Here is a 13660-nt window from a genome sequence, read left to right on the forward strand (position 1 = left end):
TTTGTTAGTCTCCCCCAGCATAACTCCAAGTGCGCCCCCGGGAGATAGTCTCTATTCACGTGGGAGGGCACGATCACCCACCGTGCCCCCACTAGAATCGTCCTCGGATGAGGAAGAAATGAGAGAGCGAGAATGTGGTTTTGATAGAACTCCGCTAGCAGAACGGACTCGGAGGGGGCGAAAAGAAAGGGGAAGGAGTAGAGAAAAGAGATGGGGAGGGGGAAGGGAGACAGATGTTTCGCCCTCACCCCCTAGATTGATGGCCCCTTTGCGGGAAGCAGTTGGAGCGGACAGGAGGAAAGTTATGGTAAAAGTTCCTTTTTCACCTAATGATTTATTAATCTGGAAACAGTCAGCTGGGACATATCGAGAAAATCCGGAGTGGGTAGCTCATATTATAAAAATGGTTATAAAAACTCAAAATCCGGACTGGAATGATTTACAGGTATTGTTAGATACAATTCTGGATTCAACAGAGAAGGAAATGGTATTCAGGGTGATGGTGGAAAAAGCGAAAGAAAGAATTTGAATTTTGCCACGGGCAGCACGGGGAACAGTAAATGATTTTGTGCCGCGGGAAGATCCTGAGTGGGATCCGAATGTGTCTGGAGATTATAAAAAGTTAAGAATTTACCAGGAATTATTGGTAGAGGGAGTACGATGTGGGATACCAAAAACACTAAACTGGTCAAAGTTATACTCAGTAAGACAGGATAAAGGGGAATCTCCTTCAGCCTTCTTAGAGAGGCTAAAAGAGACAGCACGGAAATATACAAATTTAGATGTTGAAGATGAATCAGGAAAATTGCAATTAGCATTGATTTTTATGGGACAATCACAAGAAGATATTAGGAAAAAACTTCAGAAGTTAGAAGGTGGGGAGACAAGAGATTTGGAAAAATTATTAGAAGTAGCTTGGAAAGTGTACAATAATAGAGAAAAGGAATCTACTAGGAGGCAGCAAGCAAGCTTATTGGCATTTCTGCAAGCTCCAGGAGGGAATAATGGGGCCAGTAGCCATAGAGGACGGGGTCGTGGTAATAGAGGAAGGAGAGGAATGGGTAGAGGATTTAACAAACAGTCGGGATTTGGAAATCAATGTGGGAGAGGACGTGGTAAGATAGGCCCAAATCAATGTGCTCTTTGTAAAGGACAAGGACATTGGAAAAATGAATGCCCACTGAATGCTGGAAATGGAATAAATCCGTGGCAACTGAATGCTGGAAATGGAATGAATCCGTGGAGCCCCCAGAGCTTTGCAAATTCGCAAAACCCTGTTAATATGGGCACGCCGCAAGGTGTCGCTCAAGCATTTATGTTAGGGAATTACCAGAATCAAAGCTGACTAGATCGGGATTTAACAGTTGTTTTAGAAGTAGAGGGAGAGCCGACAGAATTTAGAATAGATACTGGAGCTAGTTTCTCGGCAATGAATAAATTGATGGGGCCATTAAGTGATTCAACTGCATGGGTGGTAGGAGTTTCAGGACAAATAGAGGAAAAGACGTTTCTACGACCCCTAGATATCAAATTTAGAGGAAAAGAATTAGATCATCAATTTTTGTACATGCCCAACAGTCCTGAATGTTTACTAGGAAGAGATCTGCTCTCAGCCTTGCAAGCTAAAATTATATTTGAAAAAGGGAGGGTCAAGATAGAAATTCCGGAAGAGAACTTAGCAAAAATTTTCGTTGTGAAAGAGGTAGAAAAGGAAGAGATACCACAGGAAATAGAACAGGCTGTAGTGCCTTGGGTATGGGAAACAGGGGTCCCTGGAAAATCCAAAGCTGCTACTCCAGTTAGAATAGAATTAAAAGAAGGAACACAACCTGTTAGAGTGCGACAATACCCAATTAGTTTAGAAGCCAGGAAAGGAATAGCCCCAATGATCTCACAGTTTTTAATTTTAGGGATATTAAAAGAATGTGAGTCAGAGTTTAATACTCCCATTTTTCCAGTAAGAAAGCCTAATGGTAAGTATAGGTTAGTACAAGACTTGAGAGCAGTAAACCTCATTACAAAAGATATCCACCCAGTTGTAGCAAATCCCTACACTTTGTTAACATCTGTTTCTGAGAGATTTCAGTGGTTTACAGTGATTGACCTGAAAGATGCCTTCTTCTGCATACCACTGGCACCAGAAAGTTGGAAGATTTTTGCCTTTGAGTGGGAAAACCCAGAGACTGGACGAAAGTGACAACTTACTTGGACTCGATTACCGCAAGGATTCAAATGTTCACCTACAATATTCGGTAATCAGTTAGCAAAAGAACTTGAAGAATGGAAGACAACTCAGGTAAAGGAATCTCCTTTTTCATATATAATACTTCAATATGTTGATGACATCTTCCTGGGAGCTACAGAACAGGGACTCTGTCGTCAGTTAACCATTGAACTGTTAAACATGCTGGGGCAAGCAGGCTACCGGGTTTCAAAAGAAAAGGCTCAACTAGTAAAACAGAAAGTTATTTATCTGGGATGTGAAATTTCTCAAGGAGTTCGGCGTTTGGGTGCAAATCGTATACAAGCAATATGTGCTATCCCAGTACCCCGAAATAATCAGGAATTAAGATCTTTTCTAGGAATGGTCGGATGGTGCAGGCTGTGGATTCCCAGCTTTGGACTAACTGCCAGACCATTATATGAAGCAGTAAAAGAGCCCAAGCTGACCTGGGGGACGAAGCAGGAGAAAGCATTCCAGGAACTGAAAAGAGCCCTCCAGGAGGCACCTGCCCTGGGACTACCGGACCTAACCAAAGAATTCCAGCTTTATGTCTGCGAGAGACAACGAACGGCTTTAGGAGTACTCACTCAGCAGTTAGGATCCTGGAAGAGACCGGTTGGGTATTTCTCCAAACGGCTAGACGCAGTAAGTGGGGGATGGCCGGGGTGCCTCAGAGCTGTGGCAGCGACGGTTATTCTAATTCAAGAAGCACGAAAATTGACTCTGGGGAAACACATGGTGGTGTACGTGCCCCACATGGTCATAACATTTTTGGAACAAAAAGGGGGGCATTGGCTCTCATCTAGCCGCATGTTACAGTATCAGGCTTTGTTAAGAGAGCAAGATGATGTTGAACTGAAAATCACTAACCATCTCAACCCAGCAGAATTCCTTAGGTCCACAGAGGAAGAAGGTGTCCTGGAGCACGACTGTGTAGAGACCATTGAACAGGTCTACGCGAGTAGAAAAGACCTGAAGGATGAACCACTGACAGATCCTGACTGGGAGTTGTATACCGACGGATCTAGCTTTGTGGAGAATGGCACCAGGTATGCTGGGTATGCAGTGGTCACTCTACAACAAGTGATAGAAGCAAACGCACTACCCCCAGGTACGTCTGCACAAAAGGCCGAAATTTGGGCATTGGTGAGAGCTTTAATACTAAGTCAAGGAAGGAGAGTTAACATATGGACTGACTCCAAATATGCCTTTGGAGTAGTTCATGTTCACGGAGCACTTTGGAAAGAGAGAGGACTTCTTACTTCTCAAGGGACATCAATTAAACATCGAGAAGAAATTTTACAATTGCTGGAGGCTATACACAAGCCCTCGGCAGTGGCAATAATGCATGTCAGAGGACATCAGACTGATCCCGGACGAGAATTTCAAGGTAATCGACAGGCTGACCAAGCGGCTAAGCAAGCCGCCAGAGAGGTATGGACTCAGATGGCTCTTTTACCCGTTTGGAATAATCCAGCAATAGCATATATGTAAGAAAAAACATATTATTCACAAGAAGATGAGAAATTAGCTCAAATAACAGAAGCAAGGAAAAATATTAAAGGGTGGTACATTACTCCCATAGGACAAGTAATCTTACCTGTCAGAATAATGAAAGCAGTACTCGAGACGGAACATAACAAGTGCCACTGGGGTGCAGAAGCAATGGTAAAATTTCTGAAAAATGAGGTTCTCTCAAACCAGATGTTAACACTAGCAAAAAGGGTAAATGCAATGTGTCCCATGTGTATTAAAAATAACCCAGTAGTCAGAAAACAGGTACAAATGGGAAAGTTACAGATAGGACAGTTACCAGGAGACTATTGGCAAATAGATTTTTCTGAGTTGCCTAAGGTCCAATCCTATAAGTATTTGTTAGTATATGTTTGTACCTTTTCAGGATGGCCAGAAGCCTTTCCATGCAGGACTAATCAAGCAAAGGAAGTAGTTAAGACTCTTCTGAGAGAAATTATTCCGAGATTTGGGGTACCTCTAGGGTTATCATCTGATCGGGGGCCACACTTTACCGCAGGGATAGTGCAAGAAATATCTGCTATATTAGGAATAACATGGAATCTCCATACACCATGGAGACCGCAATCCAGTGGACAAGTAGAGAGGATGAATCAGACATTGAAGGGTCAATTAAAGAAAATTTGTCAAGAAGCAAAAATTCCGTGGCCCCAAGCGCTACCTCTTGCCTTGTTGAGAATCAGGATTAAACCCAGGGAGAGAATAGGAGTAAGTCCATACGAAATATTGTATGGCAAGCCCTATCATGCAGCTACCTATCAAGGGGATCCTCATGTGGTGGGGGATCAAGCAGTCTTTAACTATGTGTTATCCTTAAATAAAACTCTCACAGCCCTCAGAGGAGCGCTGCAGTGGAATCGACCTCTGCCCCTGGAGAATCCGGTTCATGACATTTCTCCAGGAGACCAAGTCTATGTGAAAAACTGGTCGGTGGAACCATTAAAGGAAACATGGGACGGTCCTCGCCAGGTGATAATGACCACTTACACGGCGGTGAAGGTCGAGGGAATCGACAATTGGATCCATTACACCCGAATCAAGAAGGTTCCAGTCTCGTGGTCAGTAGAACCTCTCTCACCTACAAGGATGGTATTTCGAGCCAACCATTGAGGATCGTAGTATTCCTGGGGTTGATGAGTTTAGCAGAGACCACCGTGAGAATTGAGACCCCAGATCCTTATTTATTTGTACCAGAGTACACTGATGTGAATTTAACCTGTCTGTTTTCTGATGACCAGGGAGCTGAATTAAGAGATGTTAAAGTCAAGTGGAGATGGAGAGATCAAGATCGAATCATGACAGAAGGAGTGACGACAGTTTGGGATGCGACACAACAAAAAGGTTACACCGTCCTGCAGGTACCCAAAGTGTCTAAAGCTATGGAAGGAACATATATGTGTGTAGTTTGGATTTGGGAAAGTTTTGATTATGAACATATAGAAATACGGACAATAAACACGACTCAGAAAGCGGTGACCAAAGTGCGAGTTATGCCCACTAGGAAACAATTTGACATGTGGGATGGTCCTCCCTTAAAAATCAATTGTACCTTCCAATTTGATGACTGTCAAAAATCAGTTAGAGTAAAATGGTGGAAATTGAATACAGCAAATCAATCTTGGGAATCACAAAATCAAGGAGTTAGCTGGTGGTCAAATAGTAAGGGAGGTAAAGGGTGGCTGAATATTTCTGATCCCAGAGTAGGAAAAACAGAGGGTACATTTCTTTGTGTGGTCTCATGTGGAAAAGAAAAAGATTACGGGATAAGGACAGCAGTAGCCGTACCACATCAAGGAGTAAGAGTTAGACCAGAACACAGTGTTTACCCGACCCAGGAAGGAAGCGATCTGATTCTAAGTTGCAAAATTACAGAAGGACAGTATTCTGAATATGGGTGGTGGTTTAAGGGACAGAACTTGAAAGTCGGGAAGAGACATCAGATTGAAAAGAGGGCAGATGCAATAGTTTTGAAAATCAAAGAAATACGAAGAGGAGAAGATGAGGGCCAATATACTTGCTGGATAAATAGAGATGACTGGTGGGATACTGGAATTACTGTCGTCTACATAAAGACTGAAAGAACAACCCGGCAAGTAAGTAACCTGCAGATTCCAGATCGAGAAGTAGAACAAGAAAACCTAGTCGTAGGCCTAATTCGTGATTTTGGGAAAGTACAGAATGTCACAAAAATCACTGCATGTCTCCCTATGCCTCATGCTGCAGGAGACCCAATCCCATGGGGAATAATTCCAGTGCCAGAAATTCCTAAAGTGTTTAAGAATACTACATGGAATTGCAGATTTGTAACCAAAACATGGAATGAAATGACAGATGCATGTTTATTAAGAGACAAAATGACTAAAAAACAATGTGAACAGATGCCTGGATTTTTCCGATGGGTAGTAGTTGGAACATGGGTAACAAGCGAAGACATTGGCCAATTAAAGGGATCTTGTTTAGTTACAGATTCGGTAACATACCCATGTTCTAAAGTTCCAGTTCAAATAAAACGAGAAAAACAAGAAGAAGTATGTCAAAATATTACTAGCTCTACAACCATGGAAGAGTGGCAAACGATTTGGGGACCCAGCCTACTAGAGACTTATAGTTATATTGGAAAAGTACAGTGGTGTATTCACTGGAAAGGGAAAAAGAATCAAACTTATTCTGCAGGTAATAGAGGAAATCATAATTGGAGGACAGAAACACGTACAAAGGAAAATTGGAATTGTATTCGAATATACACATGCGATACCCCAGACGATGAAATAGGCTTGATACCAGTCAAAACACTCTTGCAGTTAGGATGTGAATGTCGAGGATATAATCATACTATTAAGAGATCTGTGAAAAACATTGATTGCCGTACCACCACAGTTAGGAGTCCAGGAAATTTAGTGTGGGTAATGGGGCATGGCCAGTGGACCACTCACATACCAATAGGTGGTCCGGTTGTACCTGTCACACTAGGGATACCTACTCTCTGTCCATTCTGGAAACAGGATAAGTTAACATCAGTAGAAATACAACCACGAGGAAAAAGAGAAATTAGTAAGGATATTGATGACTTGGGGTTGGGAGATTGGCATGAACCATCATCAGGAGTTAAATTTGGATGGGTATTAGAATCTTTGTTTGCACCAATCTCAACATACCGTAACAGAGAGATGTTGTTTAAATTAATGGGACAAACTGAAAGGTTAGCAGCGGTCACTAAGAAAGAATTTAAAGATCTAAATTTACAATTACAAGCCACCACTAGGATGACAGTACAGAATCGAATGGCTTTAGATTTAATCCTATTAAAGGAACACGGAGTCTGTGGATACCTGCATGCAAAGGACAAGCATTGTTGTGTGCACATCCCAAATGTCACTCAAGAAGTAGAGAAAGATATTAGTCAATTAGAACAAATTGACGAAAATGATCATGAATTACAAAAGGAAGCAGAACACAATTGGATAGGAGAATTATTCAGCTCCCTAGGTCTTCATGTATCAGGATGGATATCTTCTGTTATCCAGTACGGAATATTGATTGTAATAATTATTGTCATAGCCATGATTGTTTATAAGTGTCTTTTAGGAATGATTGTAAAAGAAGGTCAACATACAAGACGCATCATGAAAGCCATAACAAGAAAAGAAGTAATCTCACCGCAAGATGGATCACCTCCTGTCTATCAAGAAACTGCAGCCTGAAGATTGCTACATTTGAGCATCCTTGCAGGAAAAGCCTGAAGAATGCTCAAAAGGGGGGACATGTTGCAGAATGATTCAAATTTAGTAGTAGAATGGCTAAGGCTTAGTAGGAGAGTAGGCCTAGAGAGCAGCACTCCAAAGTAGTAGGTTAGCAACCTTGTTCGTGAGAATGGAATGTACTGAAGAGGTAGGAACAATAATCAAAGGATTTAACCAAGCATGTATATAACGATTTGTTACCTTAGATATAGTAAGGGTCTGCTGAACAGTTTCTATGGGGTTTCTATGGAGTAAGACAACTTAAACAGATTTATGATTAAAAGTAGATGATTACCAATTGTTATCAGTATGAAATATGAGTTTGTGTTTGTAACTAAGTGTAACTGCTTACAAGTAAGAACTGCACGTAGACATGTTTGTGTGAGAGTATAAAAGCTGTATGAAAAATGAGGGTCTTCGGAATCCTGACTTGGGACGCTAGTCCTCAGGTTTCCGGGCCCTAAATAAAGCACCGCATAAACCGGCACTCTGTTGGTTTGTGTCTCTGTTACGGGCAACACCTGGGAGACAAATATGAATTGCAAGCTACTTTAGCTGGGTTCCACAGCCAAATTTCTTATCATTTCCTTTCACATCCCCTTCTTAAGTTTTTTCTTAGGGAAATTCCAATTGGACAAAAACACTACACAGTGCAGAGCCCCTTGATGGCCTTACAGTCTTTGCGGACGACTCGAGGAAGATGGGTGAAGCTGCGGTAGCATGGAAAGCAGAATGTGGATGGCAACATCAAATTGTTCATCAAGAGGGTTCTCCTCAAATTGTGGAACGTCGAGCTGTAACTCTTGCTTTTCAGTTATTTCCTAATTGGTCTTTAAATGTTATTACTGATTCTGCATATGTTGTTAATTTATTACAGCAGCTCTATCAGGCAATGTTGTATTGTCCATCTCCAGGTCTTATTTTTCAAGTTTTGTTTGAGCTCTGGAGAACTCTTTTGCAGAGGCCTGTTCTTTATTTTGTGCTACATGTTCGTAGTCATACCTCTTTGCCAGGTTTCTTCACAGAGGGTAATGCCCGAGCAGATGCTCTTGTTTTTGCTGTTGCTTTGAGACTTGTTCCTAACATTCACCAGCAAACTGTCTTGTCTCATTAGGGTTTTTTTTTTTTTTCAAGGTGCAGAAGCTTTCAGACGTCAATTTGGCTTGACTCATTCTATTGCTCACTTAATTGTTGCCTCTTGTCCAGACTGTCATGATGCCTATACTCTTGTCCAGATTGTCATAATGCCTATACTCCTGTCTATTTTGGTACTAACCCTCGAGGCCTTAAGGCCTTACAGATGTGGCAATCGGATGACACTCATGTCAATGAATTTGGTAATTTAAAGCATGTCCATGTGTCCACTGACATGTTTTCCCATGTGGTGGTTGCTAATGCACATACTAGACAAAAAAAACCATGATGTCATTAAACACTTCCGCTGTGCTTTTGCTACATCTGGAGCACCCGCTCAAGTGTGGATGAACAATAAGCTGTCTTCTGTCTGTAAATCTGTCCAAAATTTCTTTGCTTTGTGGAGGATCACTCATGTTACGGCTATTTCACATTCTTCTACAGGACACGTTATTGTGGAGACAGTGTATGGTGCCCTGAAGCAATTGCTTCAGGAACAGAAAGGGGGAATGAGGGGATAACCCCCTCAGTCTCTAGGCTAGACAAAGCTCTGTATGTCTCAAACCTTTTGACCTTCTCTGGCAATTGCCTTTATTTACCTTCTTTTAGAGTTTCAGGAAAAATATGCTGTGCTTGGCAAAAAGCCTCCTCCAAACTGATAATCTTGTGATCCCTGTGAGAGCTGAGGACAGAGCACAGCATGCAGATGCAGAACTTGTCTCTGGTCAGTGGTCTGATGTGGAGGATTGGCTGGCAGGACGGGGACATATGGATGTAGCTGGAGCTATGGATGAACTGTTGGAGTATAGAACACGGCCTGACTAGGCCGTGAGAAAATCTGAGATAGCTACAGTGTCTTTGTGCCTGCTACTTGGTTGGTAAACAGGAACAAAACAAAAGCAACTGAGAGCCACCTGTGTCAACATGGGAAGAGAATGAGAGGTGGAATCAACATTTGAGCCAGAGCCAATGGTGAGCTCGGCTTTTGCAATATGCATGAGCTAATTATGGGGCATATATTAAGCTGTTAGCACTTATCAATAAATGAAGTTTGCTGATTCTCATATTGAGCGTCCCTCAGTTCCCTCATCACGACAGTCTGATCCACGACTTGATAACTGGCACCCGAACAGGGACGATAACGAGTATCTTGCTGGGTTACCCACGGTCCCCGAAGTCTGAACAGGGGCTAAGTTAAATCTGCAGCCCCAGGGACTAAGTTGAATCTGCAGTCCCAGGGACTAAGTTAAATCTGCAGTCCCCGAAGCCACGGTCCGACGCAGTAGCCGGTCGGTCTTGCAGCAGCAAAAGAGGTAAAAGAGCTGGACTCCGTGCCCCGAGCGACCTCATAGGAGGGTCTCGGCCGACAACGCCGCCGACGTCTTCAAAGGGCTGCAACAGCACACTGAAGATTTATAGGTATGGAAAGACAAGCGGCGCTTTTATTACTCCAGTGCTTTTTAGAAAAGCGGGGACCTAAGGGTATAGATTTGAAAAAAGAATTACCAGGATTGCTTGCGATGGGGGTTGCTAAAGGTTGTTTTGTGGACCCTAATGTAGTTTTTGATGCTTAAAAAAGAGAAAAATTAGACGAACTGGCTTTGCGACAGATGCTGCTTTCGTGTAAGGGCCAGGGATTTGAAGCGAATGCTGTAACTGCCTTTACTGTCTCTACTTGGAAAGAACTTAGTGATAAGCTCTTTACTGCTACCTCTAAGGGAGAAAAAGTTGCTACTTCCCTCCTTACAACTTGGCGATTGTTATCTGGAACAGTAAAAGACATTAAAGCACAGTTTGAGGACATTAGAATGCTACTAGATACCATCATACGGAGAAATCGTGCAAAAAGGGAGTCGAGCGGAGTTGAAGGGAGCCGGAGCGGGACCAGAGATCACGGAGCGGGGCCGGGGACAACCGAGCGGCCCCGGCAAAATGAACGCGGTGCTGGCGTCTCGGCAGTGCATATCCAGGACGATCGGGGACGACGGCTGCGGCGTGAAAGTACTGCTGATGGACCGGGAATGAACTTTACGAACACTATGACTGAGTTCCACCTTAAGACATTTCCAGCTTTTCATCTGAACTGTGCTGCGGGACTGCGCCGCGCATTTGTGGCTGTGTTCACGGCGCTGGGTGCTGAGTGAACCCGGGGTGGCGCCGGGTCTGTCCGCCTGTGCCGGGTGCCTACGGGGCGGTGCCGGGTGGCGGGGCATTGGCGGTGGTCGCGGCGCCGTGCTCGGAGCGGTGCGCCCGCGCGCGTGCACGCCGGCGGCCCCGGGCGCGGCGGGTGGCGGGGTGGCTTTGTTTCCCCCGCACTGCTGACAGCCATGGCCCCAAGAGGTGTAGGTTCCCCTCCCCTTCTTTACAGCGAATGTTTTTTCCCTGGTGCCGCTCCTCTTCCTAGAGTGGCGAGTTAATGATGGTAGCAACAGCTTCGGAGGTGCAGTCGGGGGAGGGGGGGAAGCTGTTTCTCTTTTTTCCTCGTTACACCAATCACCCCCTCTCTGAAACGTGCCTGTTTGCAGCTGTTTTCTCCCTCTCCTATGTTTTTGTCTTTTCTTAAGTAGACCCTGTGATTAAGTTCCTTCTGCTGATTTTCTCTGAGTGAGCCTGGCCCCTCCTCCTCCTCCTTCGTCCTTCGGCAATGAGGGGCGTGGGGGGGCAAAGACGGTAAAACACGGAAAAAGGGGAAAAGGGAAAAAACAACTTAAAATTAACAATACCCCAACTTATAAATCAAATAAGATTGCACTGTTTTTACAGCAATAGGTGTTACGCATGCAGCGTGTTCATAGCATTCTCAAACATTTTCTCCACAGAAAGGGAGACTAACGAAAAATCCCTTGAAGTAAGATTAGAAATAACGCAACATCTGTGCTTAGCTTTTTATATATTGCAGAAAGCTGTTAGGAATTTCCTATAGTTTGCCATTTTGCTTCTCTTACATGAAATTTGGCTGTTTCCCCCGGGAGCAGGGTGCAGGTAGAAGGTTTGCAGACGGAATGATAAGACAAAAGGGGATATAGTTCTGCCCCCTGCAGAAGTAGTTTTATTGCCTTTATGACAGAATATCATTGCTCTATAAGAAGGGTTAAAAATTTCCAAGATAATATTCTGTTCTTTCTTGCTGCATTTGTCTTTTGCATGGAGAGTTATGCAGGATTTGCAGATTGCTGTTGGCGACTATGCCATGAATTTCCTTTGAATTATGAAACTGATAAGAAGCGCACAGCCAATGACTACTTGAAAATGTGTGTGTGAATGATGAATGTCTGAGGTAGCCACCTAAGAGTGTATGGAAAAAGATTGTGTGAAAGAGAAAAGCTACATGAATGTGTAACTGTGTAAACTTAAAAATACTTTCCGTCGGTGTCGAGATTTTAACAAGGTGTTAAGACTGAAGTTAAATAAGAGATTCTTACAAAAATTTGGTATTCTATTACAGCCTTGTATGAAATTTGTGCAAGTTAAGTCTCAGGTGGAGTTTTTCCACTGCTGTTGTTCCTTAGCTGTGCGAGCTGCGCAGGAGACCACTAGTCTTAGAGCGAGTAAAATCCATAAGCCAGCAAACATTAGTGCAGACTGCAAGGTTAGCAGAGCCCGGAGCAAGGTGCACCACTATGCATCCAGGTGCCCGGGAACCATTCTTACAATTCATGGAGAAGCTGCAAGACGCTGTAGAGAAACAAGTTTTGTGACAGTTATAGAAGCTGCTAGTTACATAACTAGCTAGAGATAGTGCAGGCTTGTGCCGGGGTGGGGTCCTTAGACCATCAAATAATTGCATTTGCATCTGCTATGGCAGTAGTGAGGGTCGTCTTGAGCTTTTCTGTGTTTTCCAGGATTTATATCAGGTGCTGTCGATGTTGCTGCCTTGCTTGTTCAGCTCGTTGTAGAGGGGCCCTTGCAGACTGTCAAGGCCATCCTGCGTGCCTTCTCAAAAACATCTGCAGCGTTGTGGATAGTGTGTCTTCAGGCCTCCTGGCTGGAGGCCAGAGTAGGTCAGTTACTGTTGATCAGTGTGACCAGAGCTGAAGTGTTGTTTTAAAGAGTCCTTATATATTGTCTTCAAAACCCCTCCCGTGTAACAGCTGGTAGCAATATTCATTGTAAAACAGTTAGTCTCTCCTCCTTAAAACATGCCCTACCTATTGCAGCTGTGTTCTCAGCAAAATAGCCTCACTACTTGTGACTACTACTTGTTTCATACCAGACGTATTGCTTGCATAATTTGACTAGTGAATGTTTAGGGTTGTACGAAGGCAACCTGTACTCTTTGTGATGCTCAAAGCTTGCTGTTAATTGTCCAAACAAACAAACAAACTTCTGTAGCCATTCCAAGGGTTAGAGTTGTAATACTAGGAGGTACTGCTCGGAGTTTTCTTTTAGAACATACAGATCCTGTGTGACTTAAGCAATGGCTCCTACCTACAGAACAGCTGTTGGCCCTGCAACAGCTTGTCAAAAAGCAGCTTGATGCTGATTACATTGAACCATCTCAGAATCCTTTAATTACCCCTGTGTTTGTGATAAAGAAAAAATCTGTGAAATGAAAACTGTTGCATGATCTCAGAGGGCTTGGTGTAGTTATGGTTAGTCAAGCGTTGTTTGTACTCTAAAGAACTCCTTTACAGAGGGTTGTTCCGGCAAGTTTCCTATGCTTCAATCCAGTGCAACTTCATAGTTTTTCACCTCTTTTAGAGTTTCGAGAAAGGCACGCTGTGCTTGGCCAGAGGCCTCCTCTAAACTGATGGTCTTGTGGTCCCTGTGGGAGTTGAGGACAGAGCATAGCATGCAAATTCAAACCTTGTCCTTCTTGCAGTATCATTCCAGCAATTTGCCGTGCTGGGGGCATTTCCTCTCAGCCAAAACCTGGGCACCACAGGGTTCCACCAGGACGTAGTTTTTCTGAGTGTTCTTTGCACTATGCTTGCTCAGGTGGGCTTGGCACAGGGAGGCCTTGCAGGTCAGGCAAGTCTTCACAGCCGGATGGGGCTCCTGACAGGATCACCTCTGCTTGCTGCCCCAA

At 43.7% G+C, this 13660-nt stretch overlaps 1 protein-coding gene across 1 annotated transcript; it reads left to right on the forward strand.

The window, feature by feature from the left end:
• The first annotated feature begins 660 nt into the window (after positions 1-660).
• On the forward strand, positions 661-10656 carry LOC116779966. The gene is given in 3 exon segments (XM_032674474.1): positions 661-703; positions 1365-3658; positions 10450-10656. Coding segments are annotated over 3 exon segments (2544 nt in total).
• Positions 10657-13660: the final 3004 nt, after the last annotated feature.

The sequence above is a fragment of the Chiroxiphia lanceolata genome, chromosome W (genome assembly GCF_009829145.1).
Source record: "Chiroxiphia lanceolata isolate bChiLan1 chromosome W, bChiLan1.pri, whole genome shotgun sequence".
NCBI lineage: Eukaryota > Metazoa > Chordata > Aves > Passeriformes > Pipridae > Chiroxiphia > Chiroxiphia lanceolata.